This window comes from Dermochelys coriacea, chromosome 17 (genome assembly GCF_009764565.3).
Source record: "Dermochelys coriacea isolate rDerCor1 chromosome 17, rDerCor1.pri.v4, whole genome shotgun sequence".
Lineage (NCBI taxonomy): Eukaryota > Metazoa > Chordata > Testudines > Dermochelyidae > Dermochelys > Dermochelys coriacea.
This window is the reverse complement of record NC_050084.1, coordinates 10236507-10259502: the sequence shown is the minus strand read 5'-3', so window position 1 is coordinate 10259502 and position 22996 is coordinate 10236507. Positions and strand designations below refer to the sequence as shown.

Below are 22996 nucleotides of genomic sequence, written 5' to 3'. Positions count from 1 at the left end.
CAAGGGTGTTGTGAAGCGAAATTCCTAATGTCTGTCAACTGCTTTGAGGTCCCTGGGCCGAGAGTGCTAAAGGGCAGAGAATTACGAAGTAGTATTAAGGCACTTGATCCTTCTTTGACCCAAATACATAACACAAACTCAGGACAAGAGATACCAAGGGGGACAAATATTAATACAGTGTAAAGCATGTAGCTTTCTCTTTGACACAAAATTACAAAGGCTCCACCCGCACCCCTGGTAGTGAGAATGGAAGAGGCCAATGGACAGCCTACTGGGCGAGGCCTTTGGTTCAAGCACAGGGTGCCGATGCATTCGGCCAGTCCAGAAATCCAGATTGGCTGAACACTCTAGAGTTCTTTATAGCAGGAAGTGGAAGAATCTGGGCAGGCATGATGGACGGACTGGTCTTGGCAGTGAGTCAGGGTTGAGGAGGAGAAGATCGGCTTGAAAACAGAGGAAGCTGTAAGATCCAGTGAAGAGATCAATGGTTCTTCTGTTGTTCGACTTGTTGGGAGATCAGGCTAGCAGCTTCTATCACCAGCTGGTGTGTAATTTTTTTTTTCTCTCCAGATTGACCCTCTTAGTGGATTGCAGCTTGAATGTTCTCCAACTTTGGGAATTACAGCAAGGAAGAACTACTGGGAAGGCTTTATTTGCTAAATAGTCATGAAATCACATTCTTAAAGGAGTCAGCTGATCTCTGTAGAAGTGTGAAGGAGATCTCTACCCCATATATTGCATTGAACAGTCGCTTAGGAGATCGCTGAAGCATCAAGAAAAGGCCAGTAGGATACCAGGCTTGATGGAATGAGCTATGTGGTGGTCTGAGTTGAGATGGCAAATCCTGTATTTGTAGGACTGTCATGTCACTGTCAAATCTTGTGCATAAAACATTGTCAGTTTCACAGCAGAAACAGTACTAGCTCCTTAGCATCATGTCTCTAATTGTGTATCTCAGAAGGCTGGTTTTCCCCTGATCACACATGTGGCTTCCAAATGTTTTGTAAAGCTGACTCAAGTATTTCCAAAATATTTCATATCCTCAGAAGTTACACTGATTCCTTCGCTCTTGGCTATTCTGCATTTCCTATCAGACATACGTGGCTTTTTGTTGATCTTCCATCCTTTCAGATGTGAAGAAAAAACTAAACCAGATAGGGGATTGTTTACCGTAACTGGTAACCTGGGTGTTCGACTCCTTCAGTTCTCTAACGACCCAGGTAAACTAGGACATTTACTGTGTTGGGGAATTGTGTTTATAACACAGTTTGGTCTTGCCTTCGTGGATGAGATAAAACCATGCCATTAGCCATGTTAACATTCCTCAGCAAAACCAAACAGTTTCTAATCCAGTTGGGAAACTGCCTTGTTGTTACCCACTGCCCCAAAATGGTAAATATTTTTCTATATGTGGGTTGTAATACCTTGTCTGCTGTTCAAACTGTGTTTAAAAATGGTTCTTACTAGAAAAGTGCTTGAATGCTATGATATTTTAGTATGCCTAAGATACATGCTAACATGGTTTCAAATAGCAGCTTAAACAGGACCTAAATATGTTATTAAGTGGTATACGACAGCACGGTGTAGGTTAGGTAGGGACCTCTGGAGTGAACGCCAGTGCATACAGGATCTAAAAGTTGTACCTTGATTAAAACAGGTGCCAAGTTTTCAATCTTTGCTAAAAGATGTGCCAGGGTCTGCAAAAGATGGCACAGGTGGGAAACTGCCATCTCCATTCAGTGTTGGAGCCCAGATTCTCTAACACACAAGAATATAATTAGGGGATTGTGTTATAGAGCTGGGAACTGTGCATGTATTTTCTCTTTAAATGGACATTGTCCAGCAGCTTCCCATGAGTTGCATACACACACACACACGCTTCATAAAAATGAAAATATCTGCTTCTTTACTAACATTTATTTTTGTCTTGATCTTTGTTGTTGTAGTGTTGCTCTTAATTGCCAGTTGCATGCACTGGATTGTTAATGTAGGGTTGCTCAAGATTGCTGCATGCCTAGTTTGCTGATGGGGAAATTGAAGCACAAAGAGGTGAATGGCCTAATTTTAGAAGTGCTGAGCTCCCCTGTTCCCAGTTGCAGGCACCCCGTGAAAATCAGCCTGTAAGTGACACGCCCAAGAGCACACTGTAAGTTGCGGGCACACTAAGCACAAACCCAGGCATCTTGATTTCACAGTCTCCCACTCTAACTCCTAGCCTTGCCACCTTCTTTGTCATTAGTCATGCTGCATGCAGCAGCTTGATTCTTTCCAGAGGTTAGATAGACTCTGTCCTTCCCCAAAGAATATGGTGGGGATTTAATTTTTTTCTTCCCTCAAAGTCACCCAGTTCAATTGCATTGGAGCTCCACTGTGGTCGGAGAGGAGGTATGTGCCATAACGGGTGCATGGCAGGTGGACATAGCTCTGTTGATATAAACACTAGCTTGACTTTTCTGAGTCTGCATGGCCCTTCTGAAACCACAGAATAAATTGACAGCGGGCTGGTTTCAAGAAAATAATTGCCTCTCATATCCCTGACCTATCTTGTTACTTTACCATTTGACTAAATAGCTGCTGTGTTCACCTTTTTTTTTTTTTTAACTTTATGATGAATGCAAACCTAGTACAGCATGTTAACATGTGTACAGCTAATCAGGACAGGTGATCTGATGAGCAAAAGAGTATCTCTGCATAGCTGGAATTTAAATTTGCTCTCAATCTGGTGCTGTCTTTACAAGTTGTTTGTATTTGATACACTAAAAAGAAAGTATTTTTGATCGTTGTCTAAGGAGATACGGTCGGTTAGTGGGCTGAGCAGAAAAGAAACCAGAAACTCCTGGCTTCTTCTCCTAGCTCTGCTGCTGTCTCCTTGTGTGGCCTTGGGGAAAGTCATTTAAATTCCACGGGTGATATCCTGACCCCGTGGAAGCAAATGACATAACTCCCATTTGACTTCAATGGTGCCAGCTTTTCACCCAGCTTGTTTGTTTCCCATTATCTTAATAAGATTAGTTTATCTACCTCACAGGGATACTGTGCTGATAAATATCCTACATTTTGGATGGCCCCTGAAGTATATGATGGCCCCTGAAGTATATGAAAAGTTACATATATACCTAGGGCCACACTTTCCACTGGTATGAATCGGCATAGCTTTGTTGAGGTCAGCAGATCTGAGCCTTAGTATATTATACATGAGTGTTTGATGGATGCATATGCTGGGCTGCTATGAAAAACTCAGGGAAGGAAGGATACCATCTGCCTCCAACCATCCCCCACACACACATAGCTTTTTCATAACACTTTGTTCATGGGGCTCTATAAATGCTTCAAACTTACCATTCTGCGTAGTCTGAATCTTGCTGTTCAGGATTTGGGATTCCCCAGAATGAATTGCATGTAAGTGCCTGCATAATTCCATCAGGAACATAGGAATTGTCTTACCAGATCAGACAAGGAGTCCATCTAGTCCAATATCCCGTATTAAACAGTAGTCTGTACTAGCAACTTCAGAAGAAGGTGTAAGAAATCTTGTAGTGGCCAATTAAGAACCACCTGCCCATAGAGGAAGGTAATTCTTAACCTTTGACAGAAGATGGTTCGTTTATGCCCTTAGGGATAAAGGTTTAGAGTTCTTTGTTTTTTAAAGTGTTTTCATCCATATAATGTCTAATCTATATTATTTTTAATCTCTCAAACTTTTGGCCTCAGTGATATTGTTTCAGTGAATTGAACAGGTTAAGTGTGTGTGTATGCAAATTATGAGGGACTCCTGTATAATGTCCATTTAAAGAGCAAAAGGCTTTCCTTTGATAAGTTTTGAACTTATTGCTTTTCAGTTCTGTCGAGTGTCCCCTTATTTTAGTATTATAAAACAGAGTGAATAGGCATTCCCAGTTTACTGTCTCTGGTCCATTTGTTAGTTTATGTACCTTTGACACATCCCCTCTGATTTCTCTGTCTAAAAGAAACAAGCCCACTCTCTCTTTGTACAGAAGCCTTTCCATTGCTCTCATATTCATCACCCATTTCTGAACCGCCTCTATTTCTACTCTCTCCTCTTGGGGTTAACGGGAAGGAGCAGGGTTGAACAGAGCATTCAAGGACAGGGGTGTCAGGGGGTCATGTAATGGAAAAATCTGTGACAGTCCCAGTCAAAGTGGGCAGCTGTCTCTTCTAGTTCTTACCTATCCAGAGAGAGATCATCTCAGTTTGGCTTCTGAGTCCACACTCTCTTGCATGACCATACTCCTCTGCTTGTTAGGAAAGCTGCTATAATTCTTCTGATGTCCTATTTTTATTTTTCCCTAATACAACATACAGGTCCCTACAAAACCAGGAATAACCTCTATGTGCTTCAGTGTTTGCATTAATCCGAGCACAATACTAGAATCTTTTGGCTTGCTACCCCTCCCCCCTTTCTGCTTCCTGAATCTTCCTCGTAAGACTAGCAGAATCTGATTTTTAAAAAGCAAAATGTTTATCTGAGGGCACCCGGTGAAAGCCTACAAAGTGGCAATAACCTCTTGGAAGGTGATGGATGAATGTGCCATGTGTTAGCATAGTTGTGAGGTGCTCTGCATGGCACAGATTAAATCATGCTAGTAGCAGCTGTGTTTAAAGCTGCTAATGTGATTCCTGGTTTCCCTGGACTGTATGGGGAAGAAGTTTTGTGCATGTCTGAGAGTCCCGTTAGATCCATGTTATTGACTAACTAGAGGAGGCAATTTATTGGGCTTTGTCTGCACTAGGAAACTGTGTGGTTTCGTGGGTGTGAAACCCATAGTCCCTCTACCACTCCCAGCACCATTCAAATAGAGTTGGAAAGTGTTGTCCAAAAGGGCCCATTTGAGTTTATCATCCATTACAGGATATCGAGGTTTTACCCCTTAGTTCATTCTTTCATCCAGCTATCCATCCAGTTTGTTAGAAATGCCTCTCTGGAACTCTAGGTAGCCTCTATAGTCTTTAAATACACCTATAAGCATTCATGTGGCTCAAGGTTCAGAAGTCTCTCCCATCACTACACAACTAAAATCCTCTTTTGTCAATAAATTGATACCCCATTCAAGCCACTCTTTGTGGAAACCTGGATATAGATAGGCCTTGCAGTTTTCCCCCAAAGTCGGTAGATCCAGGTTCTGACAGATCAAATGAGGAAAGAATTCTAGAAGCCAGGACCTTTGCCTGAAAATATCCTGCTACTAGCTATACAGCTTGAAGTGTTCAAACAGGTTTGTGCACTGTTCCAGGTTAGTATTTTTCTCTGAAAAATAACACTGGCCTTGTTGGCCATGGAATCGTGCCAGAAGCCCGCTTGCAACAATATGGCAGAATTTTAACTGTGATCTGGAGAGAGTTCTTGTCAGCGTGGCCGTAAGCAGACCACTTAGGCTCTTATCAAGTCAATTCCATGAGGAACAGGCAAGTTTTGAGCTTTCCTGAGCCGCTGATAGAAGATGCCACGGAGGTAAAGAGTTGCAGTGATGCTATTAATTGTGCCACAAGAGGACACGGCCCTGTTTTGCTAAGCAGATGCCTGGGCGCACCACCCAGTGTGACACCTGTTCCCTCTTTGATCCCATTTATTAGAAATGACTGTGAAAAAACCTTTGCATGAAGATGATAAATATTGACATTCTTGTGAACTTGGAGACAGCCTGGATGCTTGTTGCACCATGGAGAGCCCTTGATATCAAAGAAGCTGTGAAGGCCGGTGACTCCTATGCTTGGGTGCTGTCCTTTGATAAGTAGATGTCTTTACATTCTTAGCTGCTTCTTGTTTGCAAATATGAGAGTGGAAATTTCAAACGCACTCCATGTGCTCCCATTGACTTCAGTGGGAATAGAATTTGCTGCTTTTGAACTAACTGCTTTTGAAAATCCCACTCTTGCAGCCTTTTGACCAGTAAGCTGTGGTGTACTGTACTTCTGTTACTGGAATCTAATAAAACTGGTATTGCATGCTTTGTACTTAGTGTTGCATAAAATAGTGCCAAACAAATATACCATTTAAAGAGACAGATGGTTAACGCACAGTTACAGCGCTGCCATGACTCAATGTGACTTTGAGTAAGTCACTTAACCAGCCTGTGGCTTACTGTCCAGAATCTCTAAAACTGAAATATTAATTCACCCACCTGCCAGAAGCATCATGAGGCTTAATCTACATCTCTGAGATCCTTGGCTGGAAGTTGCGAGAGACATGCTAAGGATTTTTGTTATAACAAGTAATTTCTTATTTTCTTTTGAAATAAGTTTTATTAAAGTAAGCACAGATTTACAGTTAACATTTGACTTGCATATTTAAATAGTTTATAGTTCCATTGGGTTTCTACAGGCTTTCTGATAGATCTCAAGCCATCCCAATTTGCAATTCACAGTCTCTCATGTGAGTGTTTGTTTAGAGACCATGGGACTGGATTCCATGAAAAGTCCCTTCTTGCTGCGGGGTCTTGCATGGAAGCCATTCAGCTGACAAATAGCTTCTTATAAGAATAAACTGGTTTTCTGGGTAGTCCTTCAAAAAAAGCAGCTAATGCCCAATAGAAAAAAAAAAAATTGAAAAAACCATCCTATTTAGAAATAGGGCCTATCATATGATACAGTGCAGGCAGTAGTAAATCACGTGCCATTTGTGGTGGTTCTGTCTGCTGAAGCCATAGTTTTACATTTTCGCATATGGATTCTGTATATCGTTGTACCTTCCTCCGATTTCAGATAGTCGGACCCTTGGTGTGCTCCAAGGAAAGGGGCTCAGTTATCATACAGCCTTACCTTTTGAAGGCAGTGGCATTAGAGCTTTTGTATAAATTGTGTCACGATGACTAACGGGGAAAAAATAAATCCTGATCTTTCCTTTGACTTCTTTTTCCTTTGAGTGGTTTTTCTCTTGGCAGGTAGGCACTAACATGTAAATAACACAAAAAACACCCACCCCACCCAAAAATGGGAGCATAATAGACAAACCTCTAGATCTGCTGCTTTGGGAAACTGCCAGCATTGGAAACCTGATGGCACAAGGGCCTGAAGCAGATCATCAGAAGCCATTTTGAGAGAGAAAGGGCCGCAAATATAAATGAACTTAAGGATGAGTTTTCTCTGTCCTCCAGAAGCCAGGTATGATGTTGTAACTTGAGTTCCTTCCAACTGTGCCTGGCCAGTAATCTCACGTGTTATCTGCGGGCCAGCAGCATCTCATTTGTCCAAGCCTCTTGTGTTAGACACCCCTGCTAAGCTTGAAGGGCATCTCTTTACTACCTGAAGACCAGCTTTGGCTCCGTTACTCTGGGGATTCACATAACACCACTCTGAGGGTCTTAGTTAGAACTCTCCCCTCCCAGGCTGGGGTAAGATCTCCCTAGCAGAGTCCTTGGGAGAATAGGGTTAAACGATTTTCCCTTCTACCTGTGTTGAATTGAGTTCCCACCCCATCCTTGATTTTGAATTTAAGGGCCCTATATCCAGTCAGGAATGAGATTCTATGTCAGCTGACTGTGTGCATCCTAAAACCCTAGAAACTGAAACTGGACGTTTCATAGCACTTTGATCTCTTTTGAGATGTCAAATCCTTTGAAGTGTTCTGTTTTTTTCTGCACTCAGAAATGCATAGGGAGAACTAGATCCAGCTCTTGACCAACTGGACTTAAATTAGGGTTTTAGGAGTAGATTGGTGATTGTGGTGAGGGGAGGTATGCCCTGCCCAACAAGCTGTCCATCCCCCATAAAGTAAGGTAAAGTAAGTGTGCCCCTTCCTCTCACTTAGCAGCTTATAGGATCTTGCAGTCATTTCCTTCTCTGTTCATTTAGGTTGAGTTATGAGTGTTGTTTAGTTTTCCGAGAGAGTTTCAAATAAGCATGTCATAGTGAAACTTCCAATAGCCTCTCTTAGTTGATGCTGCAGAAGGCCTTTCTGCGTAAAGATTGATTTGATTTGCTTACACAGATATGCTCATATTTCTTCTGACTGGGGAAACAGGGACTCAAGCTTTTTGGCGTAGTAGTGCCTGGTGACTAATCTTCTTCACCTGAATTGCTAATAGCAAACAGTACCTCAGTGTTAGAAAGGGTGCCTTTGTGGGGTGGGCATCAGCTAGGCATACCTACCCTTCCTAGAACCATTCAAATCCCAGCAGGTTTGACTTCATCCTTTAGAACATGGTGTGTCTGAGCACAAGACTGGGAACCACGATCTCCTGAGTTCTAGTCCTTGCTCTGCTGCCAACTCCCTCCATGGCTTTGGGCAAATGGTTTATCGTTGGCTGCCTTTCCCACAGCTGAAGCGTCACTGATTCCCACTTTGAAATCCTCTGGGGTTCAGCTGCTGCGGTGGAAAATAGCTGCTTCCTGGCTCTGTCCCTTCCTGTTCCCCAGAAATACACCATAGAGCTTCAGCAAAAGGGTTTCTGCAGGGCTCCAGGGTGGGAGACGATATCATGGATTGATAATAAATCAAAGCCCTGTCTCTTCTGGACTGACATTAAAGATACCAGGGTACATTCATAAGAGTAATAATTTGTCTTGGGTCCTTTTTGCCAGTATTTCAGCTTTCCACCACTTCGTCAGACGGTGTCACACACCAGTGGTGGATGCATTTCATTGGCAATGTGCGTACAAACAACTAGTGAAACATTTTACCATCCTTTGTGATGAAAGACCATCTTGGAAATACTGAGATATTGATTGTGATTTATTTTCACTTGAAAAATACAGTATCTGTAGCCACATCTCCATGTGGAATGAGAACAGAGCATCTTGCTAGTAGCCTGGAATTTGAATGAAGTACTTGAATCAGCAACAGTTGGGGAAACAATGATGGAGAAGAAACAGCTGGTACTTTTCCTGGGGCACATTTTTGCTGTGTTAATGAAGGCCCAGCCCAATACTGGAGATATCTGTCAAACCACATCATACTAGAAAGATGTTGATAAGAGTTCAGAGAAGAGCCAGGAGAATGATTAAAGGATTAGAAAATATTCCTTAGAGTGGTAGACTCAAGGAGCTCAATCTAGTTAGCTACAAAGAGAAGGTTAAGGGGTGATTTGATCACAGTCTCTAAGTACCTGCGTGGGGATCAGATATTCGATAACGGGCTCTTCAGTCTAGCAGAAAAGGTAGAACATGATGAAATATCTAGAAGTTGAAGGTAGACAAATTCAAACAGGAAATAAGACATAAATTTTTAACAGTGAGAGTAATTAACCATTGAAACAATTTACCAGGGTCATGGTATATTCTCCATCACTAACAATTTTAAAATCAAGAGTGGATATTTTTCTAAAATGTATGCTCTAGAAATTATTGGGGGAAGTTTATGTCTTGTATTATACCGGAGGTCAGTCTAGATCACAATGGTTCCTTCTGGTCTTGGAATCTGTGACTCTATGACTACAGAGACAAAGGATAGAGGATAAAAAGCAGATGGGGGAGGGGGAAGGCGTTTGCATCTCATATAGAGGAAGGAGTGAAGAGTGCGAGCCCCAGAGCCAGAAGAGTATTATAAATAAACCATAACCCCTGGTATTCAAGGTGTGCCTAAAGCGAGGCAGATGCCAAGTGCAGCTGGTCAGCACTCACCCTCATGCTATGCATGTGGCGGACGAGCTAGTGCCGAGTGCATGTGTGCTGTGTGTGGAGAATGTAGTTTGTGAGGATTGTGCCTGTATGTCATAATTCTGAATAAAAACGGTCACAGGTGAAAGGCCAATAGGAACGTTTAAAAGCAAATTGAACCATAAGGTGTGTAGTTTTATCCCCATGTGTCTTGCTCCTGTCCTTTGCTTCTTGAAAGATCCCTTCCATTCGAACCAGTGCCTCCAGCCAAGACCGGATTTAGTATTTTCCTCTGATACAATGAAGGATTTTTTTTTTTTTTTTGAGACAGCATTCTCCTCAATCTCTCATTGCTCATAAGTTCCCCCCCTCCCAAAAAACAACCCTCCTTCAGCTTGCCACATGGACAGCATCAATCGTATGTTCGATTTGGTTCTTTCCTGAAACTGGGATGCTCTTCCTCCCACATGAATCAGGCTCCTCAGTGCCCTGGGTGAAATTTTTGAGGATCCTAAGAGCTGCCTCTGTAAAATCAGGTGACAGTATCCTGCCTTTCCTAGGGGGGATGGACTTGACCATCTAATAATACTTAGCTCCTATTTCATCCATCAGTTTCAAAGTGCTTTAAAGAGGAAGATCAATATAATTAGCCCCATGTTACTGATGGTAAAACAGAGGTGGAGTGATTTTGGCCAATGTCACAGAGCAGGTTGAAGGTAGACGCAGGGATAGAATCTAGGTTTCTTGATTCCCACTTCAGTGGAGAATAAAGGGGTGAATGGTTGGGGTCAAACCAGGTCGGAAAATGACTCAACCCTCTTGGGTGCGGGTTGGGTCAGGTGGGCTTGAGTCCAGGTTAGGCTTAAAAACTGGCCCGAGCAGAGGTCTAATCCAGTGCCCTATTCACTGTAATAGATCCTGACTTAATAGACTCTCATTACTATGATCCTTCTACATCTGAGAAATGGATGTTGAACTATCAACTGGAGAAGAGGGTGAAATACAGCTAAACAGAAGTATATTCAATAGAGATGGGAGGGAGCAGCTGGGGTTGGGTTTTGTCATTTTTATCTGAACTACCAAAACTCAGGAATGCATACCTCACTCCATCTCCTATTCACACCTGAATCCAGGCCCACACATGTGCCACTGCCTACTTCCCAGCTGTTCTCTACCTTTGTGTTAGCAGGGAACCACGTCTTGAGGGAGGGATTGGCTCCACCATCACTCACCCTGCATGTTCTTGTCATCAGTTTCTCATCTTCTCAGTCCCTCTCTTTACAATCTGGGGTCTGCAAAAGCAGAAAATAGTCTTCATACTTCCAGCAGTAGTTTATGTATAATAGCCTTGTCCTGCCATTTTCCAAACACAACCTAGAGCGGTCTCAGTAGATTACAGGAATGAGGACGTGAGATGCATCATGAGTATTAATTATTTTACAATGGTAAACCAAAGATATCGTGTTGCTTTTGAAGTCTAAGACCCTAACGTGAAAAAAAAAAAAAAACCCAGCTTCCTCCCCATCCCTTCTTTGTCAAAGTCTGTTCTCTTTCCCTATTCCCGACGGGGGGACTCCCACCAGAAAGATCAAATCAAAGCATGTATTCATTTCAGAACTCAGTTGTTTGTAGCTACAGTGTCCCTCCCAGACATTTATAAGCAAACTTCAGCTCTATGGCATTGTCCTCCATACAGCTGCTTATTGCTTCAGTCCACTTGGGATGCTGGGATAGGTGGTGTTTGCTGTAACATAAGACGCTTATGTTAGTGCTGCACTAAAACATGAAATGACCAAAATGCGCCAGTACAGCTGGTCTTTAAAAGCTGAGCTAAGATCCATTTCTAGCACAACTCAACAGGATTTATCTGTTCCATTTCCCCCCGTCTTATCCCATGAAGCAACCAAACTGCCAGGAAAGTGTGTTTACGCACAAAGAAACAGAGCGTCATCTCCAGTTAATGGTAAAAGGCAAGATTTTCAAAGGCATACAGGCCATTTAGGCACCCAACCCACATTAAAATCCAATGGGATTTTACCTTTAAAAATCTAGCCCTAATTCCCTTAAATTCTTTCGGAAATTTCAGCCAAGAGGCACATAAATAGATATAAGTTACATGATTCAGAGATAGAGGGGAAAGAATTAAACAAACACCTGCAGACCGATCCCCCACGCACTTAAACTGGTGTAAATTGGGAGTAAGTACATTGAATCACACTGATGTAAAACCGGCGTGCAATCAGTCAGAGCTTCTGTGTGGCATGTACAAGTTAATAGAGTAATTTTTGAGTGTTCCCAGCTACCTGAAGTATTGGATGGTTCAGATATACACTGAAATGCGTCACTATGTTGGACCTGCTTCTCCTCGCGTTGATTGCAGCAAAGTTCTGATTTACGCCAAGAGAATTAGGCCCAATGCATAACTAGCTGCATGTAAAGTTATGGAATGTTATCTCTCAATATTCCAGCATAAGTATATAAAGCATACGAATAGCAAAGAAGACTGATTTGGCAAAGGCAGAAAGAAAAGGAGTACTTGTGGCTCACTGTAGCTCCCGAAAGCTTATGCTCAAATAAATTTGTTAGTCTCTAAGGTGCCACAAGTCCTCCTTTTCTTTTTGCAGATACAGACTAACACCACTGCTACTCTGAAACTTGGCAAAGGCAGATGCTCTTTACATGTGAATTATGAATGCTGACAGGCTGTCCAGTTAGGAGCACTAATAACAGCAGGGATCCTTCAAATTGTAGTCTTGCAAAATATCGTTTTCTTGAAAGGCAGCAGCCTGCTCCTTCAGTGAACTTCTGCATTCTTGACAGTGGCCACTCCTGACTGGTGGTAGCAGGCAGCCTGCGTAGCTCGGTCCACAGAACTAGTACTTGTAATCGCATCCTAAGAAAATTTCCAGGCCAGTTGAAGGGGAGGCGTTTGACTTAAGCCCAGCAGATTATTAGATAAGGGAGTTAGAGTCCCTGACCATTGTGTGCTTCTGAACCAGTTAGGCTTTAGTACTAGTCCACTGGTTAGAGAATGTTGACTCTGCTTCCTGTATCCTCATGTGACATTTTCTGTCTCTTCTGTTTCTGTTGCTCGTCCTCCTTTATTATGTGCAGCCACTGTAGTTGGGTTGGCAGCTGAACTAAAATCCTCAGCCTCAGGGACTGAAATCTATTAACAGAACATAGGCAGCTTGAGCAGTGGGAGTGAAAGTTTCCCCATTCCAGTGTGCCTCCTTTGTGACCTAGAGAGACCCCCAGGGATCAGAGGGCAGTTCAGCGTTCATGGTCCACTCAGACCTTGTTCTCTCTGCTGAGAGTGTGAAAAGGGGGTGAGTTTTGGGATGTTGACCCCTGTTCAGCAATCCGTATGGGCGAGAAATACTGGTGACTTGTATGTGAATGTCATAAACATCACATGTGTCCTACATATTGGATTTGTATGAGATCACATACTGGCTTGTAGGTGAACTAATATGAAAGTGGCCCTTTGTGTGTGTGGACTGTAATATCTGAGATACAGTGTGCAATTTGCTTCTATATCTGGGCATATGAAGCAGATGGGAGAAACTTGCCTGAGACCACCCAAGTTATTTCATATAGACTACTAAAGAGCTCTTAGATGGACTTCTTAAAGTCATAGAATCATAGAAATGTAGGGCTGGAAGGAAATTCAAGAGGTCATCTTGTCTCACAATGAGGCAGACAAGTGTTTGTCTCACCTGTTGTTAAAAACCTCCAATGATGGGATATCCCCCACCTCCCTAGGTAACCAGTGCTTAACTCTCTTTAAAGTTAGTAAGTTTTTCCTAATATCTAACCTGAATCTCCCTTGCTGCAAACCAAGCTGATAGCTTCTTATCCTACCTTCCATGGACAGGGAGAATGATTGATCACCAACTTCTTTATAACAACATTTTACGTATATGAAGACTGTTATCTCTAAACTAAACATGCCCATTTCTTTCAATCTTTCCTCACAGGTCCTGTTTTCTAAGTGTCTTATCATTTTTGTTGCTCTCCTCTGGATTTCGTCCAATTTGCTCCCCGCTTTCTTAAAGTCTAGTGCCCAGAGCTGGACACAGTACCCCAGCTGAGGCCTCACCAGTGAGGCACAGGTATGAAACTGAGAAGGACTCCTGGGTAGAGAGTTGCCTGTGGTTTGATGGATCCACAGCACTGTTTCCATCCCATGGAATCTGCTTCCCACAGGTATATCTGGTGTAATCAAGACAGGTATCTTAGGCACAATTTTCCCATTTGCATTTTCAGGAGCAGATGCCAATTCAGGTCCTTTGTGTTTGTAAACAACTCGGGTCATTGACCTACTGGCATCAGATTTGGGCTAAAAATCCTTGAAATGAATCCTGTAGCACAAGGGAGCCCAGCATTTGTGATGCCGAAGGTCTGATGGGCAGGTTGTCGGCAGCTGCAGGCCATATTCTGAGGTCTTACCCTATTTTTATCCTGACTTAAATAGCAGGAGCCAGGACAGACAGTCATTCATCATTGACTTCAGTTGAGTTATCCCAAGGATGAATTTGGTTTTAGGATTTACCAGCCCTAACCAGACTTGCAGTAAGTCCAGGAGTTTCTGTTATCAGACTCCCATAAGGCCAGTATTTTACTTCTTACAACTAGTTAGAGGTTGTCCTTCCATCCATCACAGGCAGTAAAAACTGGCACCAGTGTGACGCCAGTGACATACCCCTTGCTTCTGGGAGCACAACAACTGAGCAGCTCTGATGCTGGAGTACCTGCTCAAACATGCAAATAGAAAACAATTAGTCATCAGGTCACCGGGATCGAATTTCCTCTTGCATTCTGTGCCAGGGCCATCCTGGTGGTTCTGGCTGCAAACCAGGCAGCAAATTGGAGCAAAAGAATTGCAAACAAAGGGCTTTTATTTATTAGTTCTTAATGTTGTTCTGTTTAAGTGAATCACTCAGAAATGGTTGGTAACTCAGGTTTCAAATAATTTACATCAGTGGATTCCTGCTGATGGGTTTTTGCCCTTACATCTTCCTTTTAAAAAAAAAATATGTCAATAGTGTTATTTTCCCAATATAGCTTATATTAGAGGAAGCCAGAATCAAGGTTGGCATCCCAGTCCAAACGCTGCCCCTGCTTTGAGGACTTCCGGATCCCAACTTCATCACCTTGATTTCTGTAACAGGCTGAATCCAAATGCTGCATATGAATGTCCCGCGACCTTAGGAGAGTCCAGATCACATGTGAAACTCCTTCCAAGCCGTGGAGTTTCACATGCTTTCCAGCCAAAGTGCCCCGTCACTGGAAGGAATGGAAACCTAGTCCAAATGTTGCCTTCAGTTTTTCTAAATCAGTGGTTCTCAAAGTTTTGTATTGGTGACCCCTTTCACACAGCAAACCTCTGAGCACAACCCCCCTTATACATTAAAACACTTTTATATTTAGCACTATTATAAATGGTGGAGGCGAAGTGGGGTGTGGGGTGGAGGCTGACAGCTCGTGACCCCCCCCATGTAATAACCTCGCTACCCCCTAAGAGGTCATGATCCCCAGTTTGAGAACTCCTGCTCCGGACGCTGGAGTGATGAACCAGCAAGTCCTTGGACCAGTTTATGGTCCGATTGGGTTTATGCTCTGCTTATAACTGCTGCTGAGAAATGAACCAGGATTCTCAACATTTGTAGGCAGCAGCTGTAATAGAGGAGTAAAAGGGAGGCTTTTTTTCCTTCTCTGCCTCAGCCAGTAGGAACCACGCTGAGCTGCCCTCAGCTGGAATTTGCTCTTTGCATATTTTACAGGGCCTGCTGCAGTTACTCTTCCTTCTGAGTTTTGTATCCCCTCCCTGACATGCACTTGGCCAAAGTCTGCTCTCAGTTACTCTACTGCAAGCCTGGTTAATTCCAATCAGGCCTGTGCCAGTTTATCCGAGTGCAGAATTGGGCCTGAATACTTCTCTGTGAGTGGGTTGGTGGGAGGAAATATCTTGTATCATGTCAGACAGCGAGTGTGCATGTTGGAATGGGACAAAAGTTCTCTCAGAATCTGGAAGAACACTTTACTCCCCCACCTCCTTCCCTGCTTGCCCCACTAAGCAACTTAACGAATGCGAAAAGCTTTTGTTTTTAACGGAGGGAAACAGCCATGAAGTGGAACTGAGCTTTCAGCTTTGTGTATATGAAAAGGATTGTTTAGCTGTGTGTGCTGGAAGATTGCTTGGTTTGGGGTTTTTGGTTTTTGTTTTGTTTAACTTTAATTTAGGTATTCCCTAAGGGGAATAGTTTTATCACAGGTGTTTATCTCTCTCCTACAAGAGGGAAAGCCCCTATTAAATGTAGGTTGATGTGGGTTTCTATTTGTTTGTTTAATTTGACTACTCTTCCTACGTACAGTGCATCCGATGAAGTGAGCTGAAGCTCATGAAAGCTTATGCTCAAATAAATTTGTTAGTCTCTAAGGTGCCACAAGTACTCCTTTTCTTTATGGGGATAGGAGTCGTCAAAGAACTAGGTGGACAATAGAGGAATTGCATTACATTTTAAATAAAGCTAGTGATGGGATGTGTGGATGAAGACCAGTATTTGCTGTTTTGGATTCATTACTGACTCAGGGCCAAATTCTGCTCTGTTTTACAATCCACAGTAACTAAAATGCTTCAGTGGAGTTACTCTGGATTTACATCAATGGCATAGTGTTATTTACATTGTGGTAGCACCTAGGGACCCCAAATGAGAGCAGGGGCCCATTATAGTAGACTCTGTACACGCAGATAATGAGAGATGGTCCCAGTCTAAACAGAGACCCAGACAGGGAAAGCATCTTGCCCAAGTTCATACAACAAATCAATGTCAGAGCCAGGAATAGAACCTAAGTTTTCTGACTCCTAGTCCAGAGCTCTCTCCATTGGACCACACTGCTCCCATAATACAGAGTTCAGAGTAGCAGCCGTGTTAGTCTGTATTTGCAAAAAGAAAAGGAGTGTGCTCAAATAAATTGGTTAGTCTCTAAGGTGCCATAAGTACCTCTTTTCTTTTTGCATAATACAGAGGTTATCATGTCTAGCTTCAGGAGGTGAAGATGCCAGCTGTGCTAGAATAAGCAAGTGCTCAAATTCCACTTGCTCAAAATCCCCATTTTCTGGTATTACGAACTTCCTTTATATCCATCCTGTTTTGATGCTGCTGTTTGTGGGGAAAGTAGTAAAAAAAAAAATATGGAGGTGCTGGTGTGGAGAGTAAATATCTTCATTGAGTCAGACACCTTACATACCCACAAGGCCTTGTGCTTCAGAGTACAAGCAAATCACTAGTTTCTCCTGTGGACAGTTGTGTTTAACAATTGGGGATGTTTCTTTTATCTTCCTGCGAAGTATTTGGTACCGGCCACTGTCAGAGACAGGATACTAGACTAGATGTATCACTGCTTTGATACAGCCTAGTAATTCCTTTGTTCCTAAGTATTTGTAGATCATTAAGGGGGAGGAGGGGTCATTGGTACACAGATGCAGTCAATGGACCAGATTCCTGACTGCAATCACTCATTACAACTTCTGCCCATTTCAAAGGAGTGAGTTTGGTTTCTAGATGTTTGATTTAAAGCTGGGAGGTGTCAAGATGCCAAGTCTGTCAGTTTGTATAAATAAATTTCAATTGTGACATATTTGCACAATGAAAGCCAGAGACCTGGAATGTATTTATTCAGGTTTATTTTGCTAATCAGGACACACACATTTTTTCTGGTGGTATAAAAACACATGGCCACATGCCTGTCAAAGTTAAGTTAAAGGGCCTGACAATAACACACACTGGCAAAGAAATGTAGTTTATGAGCCTCACTCTCCTCTCTGAACAGTTTCAGGTCAGTCTGTGGGTTTCAGTCGAATTCCTCCTCACTGAGGGCTTTATGAAGCTCCCATTGAAGTCAGTGGCCAACCTGCCATTGACTTCAGTGTTGCTGGATCACCCTCACACAGCTGTAAATCAGAAGGTTCTCCAGCCCAGCAAATCCATTCTGTCCTGAACTCACCCCAGGGAGACCAATTTGAGCCCCATGCCCATTGTTGATATTACACAGCCTTTGGACGCACTGGGTCACATCTGTGTGAATTCAAAGAGAGGGACACCTGAGACTGCAGGGTCTGCCTGTCTCTCATATGCAGGATCTCCACAGGGAGATGAGGCTGGAACGATTTTTTTATGCTGGATACCATCATTGTCACTGCTGTGTTTGGGCCTGCACCCATTGAAATCCACAGGAGTTTTGTCATTTCAGCTTTAATAGGTGCAGGATTGGGTCCCTTTAAAGACATTCCACGGCCCTTTGCCTGTTTATAAGTGAAAAAGGAAGAATTGGACAGATGCGCTTTGGATTGAATTCTGCTGCTGTAAATTAAGCTACAGCAGTTTCTTTCTAGAAGTATATAGGCATACAGAGCTTGAAGGATAAACATACAGGGGGAAGGGTTCTCTAGACACGCACTGTTTTGAGGGCTCAGTGCAAAGGGCCTACTTAAAATTGTGTGATAGCATATGGAGGAGGCCAGGGCTTCCTTTTTCTTCAGTTTCCTTGGGCTTCTTTTTTTCATGATGAAATGTTAAGAACAAGCTTCTGGGAGGCAAGGGGTTAAAATAAATGCACTTCATGTTTATTAATGCTAAGACTCCAGATTTGTAACCAGGGTTCAGAGGTATTTAGATCTGAGGTTTTGCTTTGGACCTGTCTCTACTTCAGGATATAAGATAATAGCTAAGGGGACCAAACCCGTCCCACCCAATATATATGTTATTGCACAACTAGCTAGGCCTATTGTGAAAGGGTTTTTATCATCCTCTGAAGAACCAGGGATAAGGCCACTACCGAGGCAAGACACAGATCTTTATGGTCTGTTGGTCTTGTCTGGTCTGGGAAGTTCTGTGTAACTATAATGGCAGTCAGGCAGAGCCTTCCAGTTTGTGGGGGTCAAATTTTGGGAGGGGGAATTGGGTCAGGACATCCACAGCCCCATGGCTTGAGACAGTAGGAAAGGGATTATCTAGTGGTATGTGTCTTTTAAGAGCATAAGAACGGCCAGACTGGGTCAGACTAAAGGTCCATCTAGCCCTCCTGTCTTCCGTCAGTGGCCAATGCCAGATGCCCCAGAGAGAATGAACAGAACAGGTGATCACCAAGTGATCCATCCCCTGTCGCTCATTCCCAGCTTCTGGCAAACAGAGGCTAGGGACACCATCCCTGCCCATCCTGGCTAATAGCCATTGATGGACCTATCCTCCATGAACTTATCTAGTTCTTTTTTGAACCCTGTTTCTGCCAGACTGCCTGGTCTCACTGCTGCTGGGGAGAGCAGGCTGGTTGGTTTGTTGTTGAATGTGTGCAGGACCCTAAAAATGGAGGGTTAACAGGCAGTCCCTTCGGTTTGTTGTGCTGAAGGTCTGGTTCTGAAGGCAGCACATGTTGTATTTTAATAATCTATGCTTGAATAAAGGGAAAATGTAGGGAAAGAGCAGCATGATCCAATGGCTAGACTGCAGGACTGGGAATCAAGAGATCTAACCTCTATCCCTCACTATGCACTGATGTACTGCATGGCCTTGGGCAAGCCATTTCATCTCCCTGGGCCTCAGTTTCCCCATCAGCCGAAGGGGGAGGGAGGTAGAAGGGGGGATACTGATACTTACAATTTTGTAAAGAGACCTAAAGATGGAAAATACGGTGTGAGGGGAAAGTGCTTCACTGTTGGCGCTTTTTGTTTTCTTTTACAGAAGAAAATGAAAAGCACGAAAAGCTCCGCCTAGAAAGAGAACAGGAGCAGAAGAAGGCCAGCGTACAGAAGGTTAACAATGCCTTTCACCCAGAGGAGCCAAGGAACGAAATCCCAGCAGTGCCCAACTCTCCCCCTGCACCAGCTCCTCCTCCTCCTCTGCCACCACCCCTAGCAGCCCCCATTTCAGTCATTCCCATCCCCGTGGTCACTAGCCCACCTCAACAAGCGTCCCAAACCACTCTATCCCCTCCGCTCATACAACGCCACCAGCCTCTCATCAGCACTCCCAGCATCAGCAAGGAAGTCTCGTCAGTTGCACCTGTTATACAGAGACCATCCGGCCCACTTCTTCCAGACCTCAAGGCTGCTACGCCCCCTTCAGGTAGCCCCAAGCAGTTACCGCAGTATGCAGCTCCCGTACTGGCCATCTCTCAGCATCATGTGGTTCAGCAGCCAATACAGCCCCAGCCCCAGCCTCTGCAGCAGCACCAGGCGCCGCCTCAGCAGCTCAATGCTCTTAAACTGGCCCCGGCAGAAGATGCCAAACCAAATGAGCAGAAGAAGAGACCTGGAGGGTGAGTCCCCAGAAACTCACAAGCTATTGCACACATACGTCAGGTTGCAGCGGTATAGGATCTTTGGAGAGCTTGTGAGAGAAAGGAGGTGGAGGAGGAGTGGGGGAATGGGATCTTTGAATACTGCATCAGACCCAAGGCCCCGCTGCTTTGTGGAGGGTTTGCCGACCCTGTCCACAATCAGAGCACAACCATGCAGACTCCATGAGCATTTGAATACATTTGTTGGCAGTGGCTAAAATCCTTAGCTTGGCTTTCTCTGACCAGAACATAGGTTTTTGTCTGACCCCACACTACATTATAAAACAGTTCTTTAGACTGCCTCTCTGATCCCAAGAGGTCTGGAATGGTGCTCAGGCAAAAATCCTGTCCCTGATGGCCTGGGAAACCATGCAGCTCTGTTAGCAACAGCTCTGTTTAAACTTGTCATTACAGTATCCCAATGCAGCCAGCATCGTAATTATTTCTTTGTGCAATGATATTTTAAATTCTAAATTAAATGAAAGGTGAGTACACGGGTACCGTGCTTCACAGAGAAGGAATGCCCTGGCTCTGATGTGCAGAAAGTAACAGAGCAAACATGCTCACGTTTAGCTCTGGTGGATGAAGTCTTTGTGATTGGTATCTTAGTTCAAGAATTAAAGGGGAACCTTGTTGAGACAAAATTATATATAACCGGTAACTGAAGTCCTCACTTTAGCCAGGTAACAGGTTACAGCAGAGGTGAAGGCTCTGCAAGCTGCTCCCATACTGTCTTGCCAATATATCTCAATCCTGGCCTGGAGAGACCACCTTTAGGGGTAGTGATGGCATTCAGTCCCTATTGTCCATTCAGCCTTCCATGCCTCTGCTGAAAACAAGGATGCCAGATGTGATGCTGGCCTTTTTGGTGTGCATGGCTGTTCACCAAGAACTGGTTTGGTACCAAGCAATGACGAGTCTTTTGCTCGTTACCAAACTGAGCTGGATTTTTACCTCTAGTCAAGAGGTTCAAAGCTCCATAGTCCATTGCTTGTCTCCTGTGCTCTCCAGTCCCCTCTGTATTAGTTCTCAGGATCGCTCTAATGCAACTGGTAAAACAAGAAGAATGGAGGGCTGTGAATTCTGCTCATTTATGGAGAGAGGGGGCCTGGCATTGCTGAACAGCATCCTCGATCCTTTGGCTGACTAAGGAGGGATATTGACTCTCTGTCAAGGGGGAATCTCATCTTGTTCGCCTCAGCCAAAGGATAATGGCTGCAGAATGGTGCCTTGAGAGCAAGGGAGGGCTATAAGGTATAAGAGAAGATTAAAGGATCCATAGCGTCTTTTGGGGATGCAGAGATTTCTGTCCTCTACCTGCTTTCTTGGGAAGAGGGATGGAAAAGATCCTAAACAGGAAGCTATGAAGAGGATGGCAGTTTTTCTCCTCATAATATGATCATAATTCCAGCTAGAAAGGTTATGATCCTTACCACTTGATTATCAAAAATGCCAGTTGCTACCAGGATTCCTTGTGAGAAAGAGATTGCTCGTACAAATGGCTAGTTAGACACATAACTGGCCATTTGTGTCCATGCAAGTCCATGGTCTGTGTAATGCCAGTGATTACGCTTCCCTAATAAGTGAGCAATTGGGTGCCTGACTTTGGGGAACAGGCCCTAATTGTTTCTTTCTGTTTTGTAGAACTAGCTCTGTTTTTGGGGAACGGGAAAAAGTGCTGTTTCAAAACGGATTACCAAAGCCCCAGTCCCTGGGTCAATCTGTAGGACTCTGCTTGTTGTAAGCAGCCATCTCCAGACTTGCACCCATTATTCCTGGGGGGTTCTAACAACGTGCAATACACTTGACAATTTGTCTTCAAACATGATATGCTTGTTTCCAGGACAACAGGACTATTAAGTTCTGCACTCCATACCAGGCTTGCCTGGATCTAAGAGCTTGTACCATATGCTGAGCAAGCCACCTTGTAAATGCTACCCTGTTCAATGCATGTGGGTCAGACACCTCATGGTCTGTGCTGTTGTCTCTCCAGAGCTGCTTGTCCAGACACATGTATATGGAGAGATGTTTTATTCAGCTCATAAACGTTTCATGGGAAAAAGCCCTTGGCTGTTTATTTTTAATTGATTGTATAGTTTTAGCCCTTATTAAAAAAATGACCCCTCTTTCAGCATATTTTTAATTAAAGGTAAATAATTTTGTAGAGACTTTATGGAAGATACTAGAGCTCTCTCCCTGTCTAATAATATACCATAAAATCTGAACACCTGAGCTAAGTTGTAGTGAGGTGGAGGTGATATTTGTGAGTTCATTCTGAAAGTAGTTTTTCTCTGTTTTTATAAAAATCTGGAGCACCTGACCCCTTACTGTCTTTGTTGGACAGTGACTGGAGAATTCTGTTTTTCTTGATTATATTCTTTCATATTTATATTTGGTTACATTATTTCAGTTACAGCAGAAAACAAAAAGCTTTAAAGTATGCCTGCCAAGTAGCATATGTTTTAGTTTATAATTGCAGAACTCCCACTCCGACTGGTGGGTGGGCATGGATTAGAAATGGGCCTGAAGTCTGGCTCCAAACACTCTGTCAAAGCTTGGATACTGTAGTGATTAGTACTGTATACATACCTAAAATTCACACTAATGTAAATACCTCTGAGCTTTGCATTTTGTTCCCTCTCTAATGTATATACCTGCTATACTAACTGGAGCCTATATGTGCCTAGTATACAGTATATACATTATATATTGTGTATGTGTATGAGATATGTGTGTGTGTTTATAATATATTATTTACATATATAGTATCGATCATATATATAATAGGTCTGTACTATATTTACAAATAATACATTATAAATACTTTTAAATTCTGACCACTTTTCAAACGGTCTTTAAAATCTCCCCCATATCTCAGATACACACACTGCTGAAAGCTCAAGTTGAATGGACATAGTTCTAAACCTGACACTGAGTTTATCTTTGTTCTGTTTGGGTTGCAGGGTTGGGACCAGGGAAGTACATAATAAATTGGAGAAGAACAGGTGCGTAGAAAGCCAGATTTTTGTTTTTTGTAACACCCTTTCTTTTGCTTGTAGTCTGTAAATACTCGTTTTTCTAGAAAGACTTGGACGAAATTTAT

General features: G+C 43.2%; 1 protein-coding gene across 2 annotated transcripts in view; it reads left to right on the top strand.

Annotated features, from left to right (window-relative positions):
* The window catches only part of MNT (MAX network transcriptional repressor), a 67388-nt gene that overhangs the window by 5199 nt on the left and 39193 nt on the right, over nt 1–22996 (top strand). Inside the window, exons 2-3 of one of the 2 annotated variants that reach the window (XM_038375600.2) lie at nt 19296–19872; nt 22857–22898. In XM_038375600.2, coding sequence (XP_038231528.1) covers nt 19296–19872; nt 22857–22898 — 619 coding nt within the window. The remainder of the gene's footprint in view (nt 1–19295; nt 19873–22856; nt 22899–22996) is intronic. The other variant, XM_043499375.1, reaches the window with a different exon arrangement.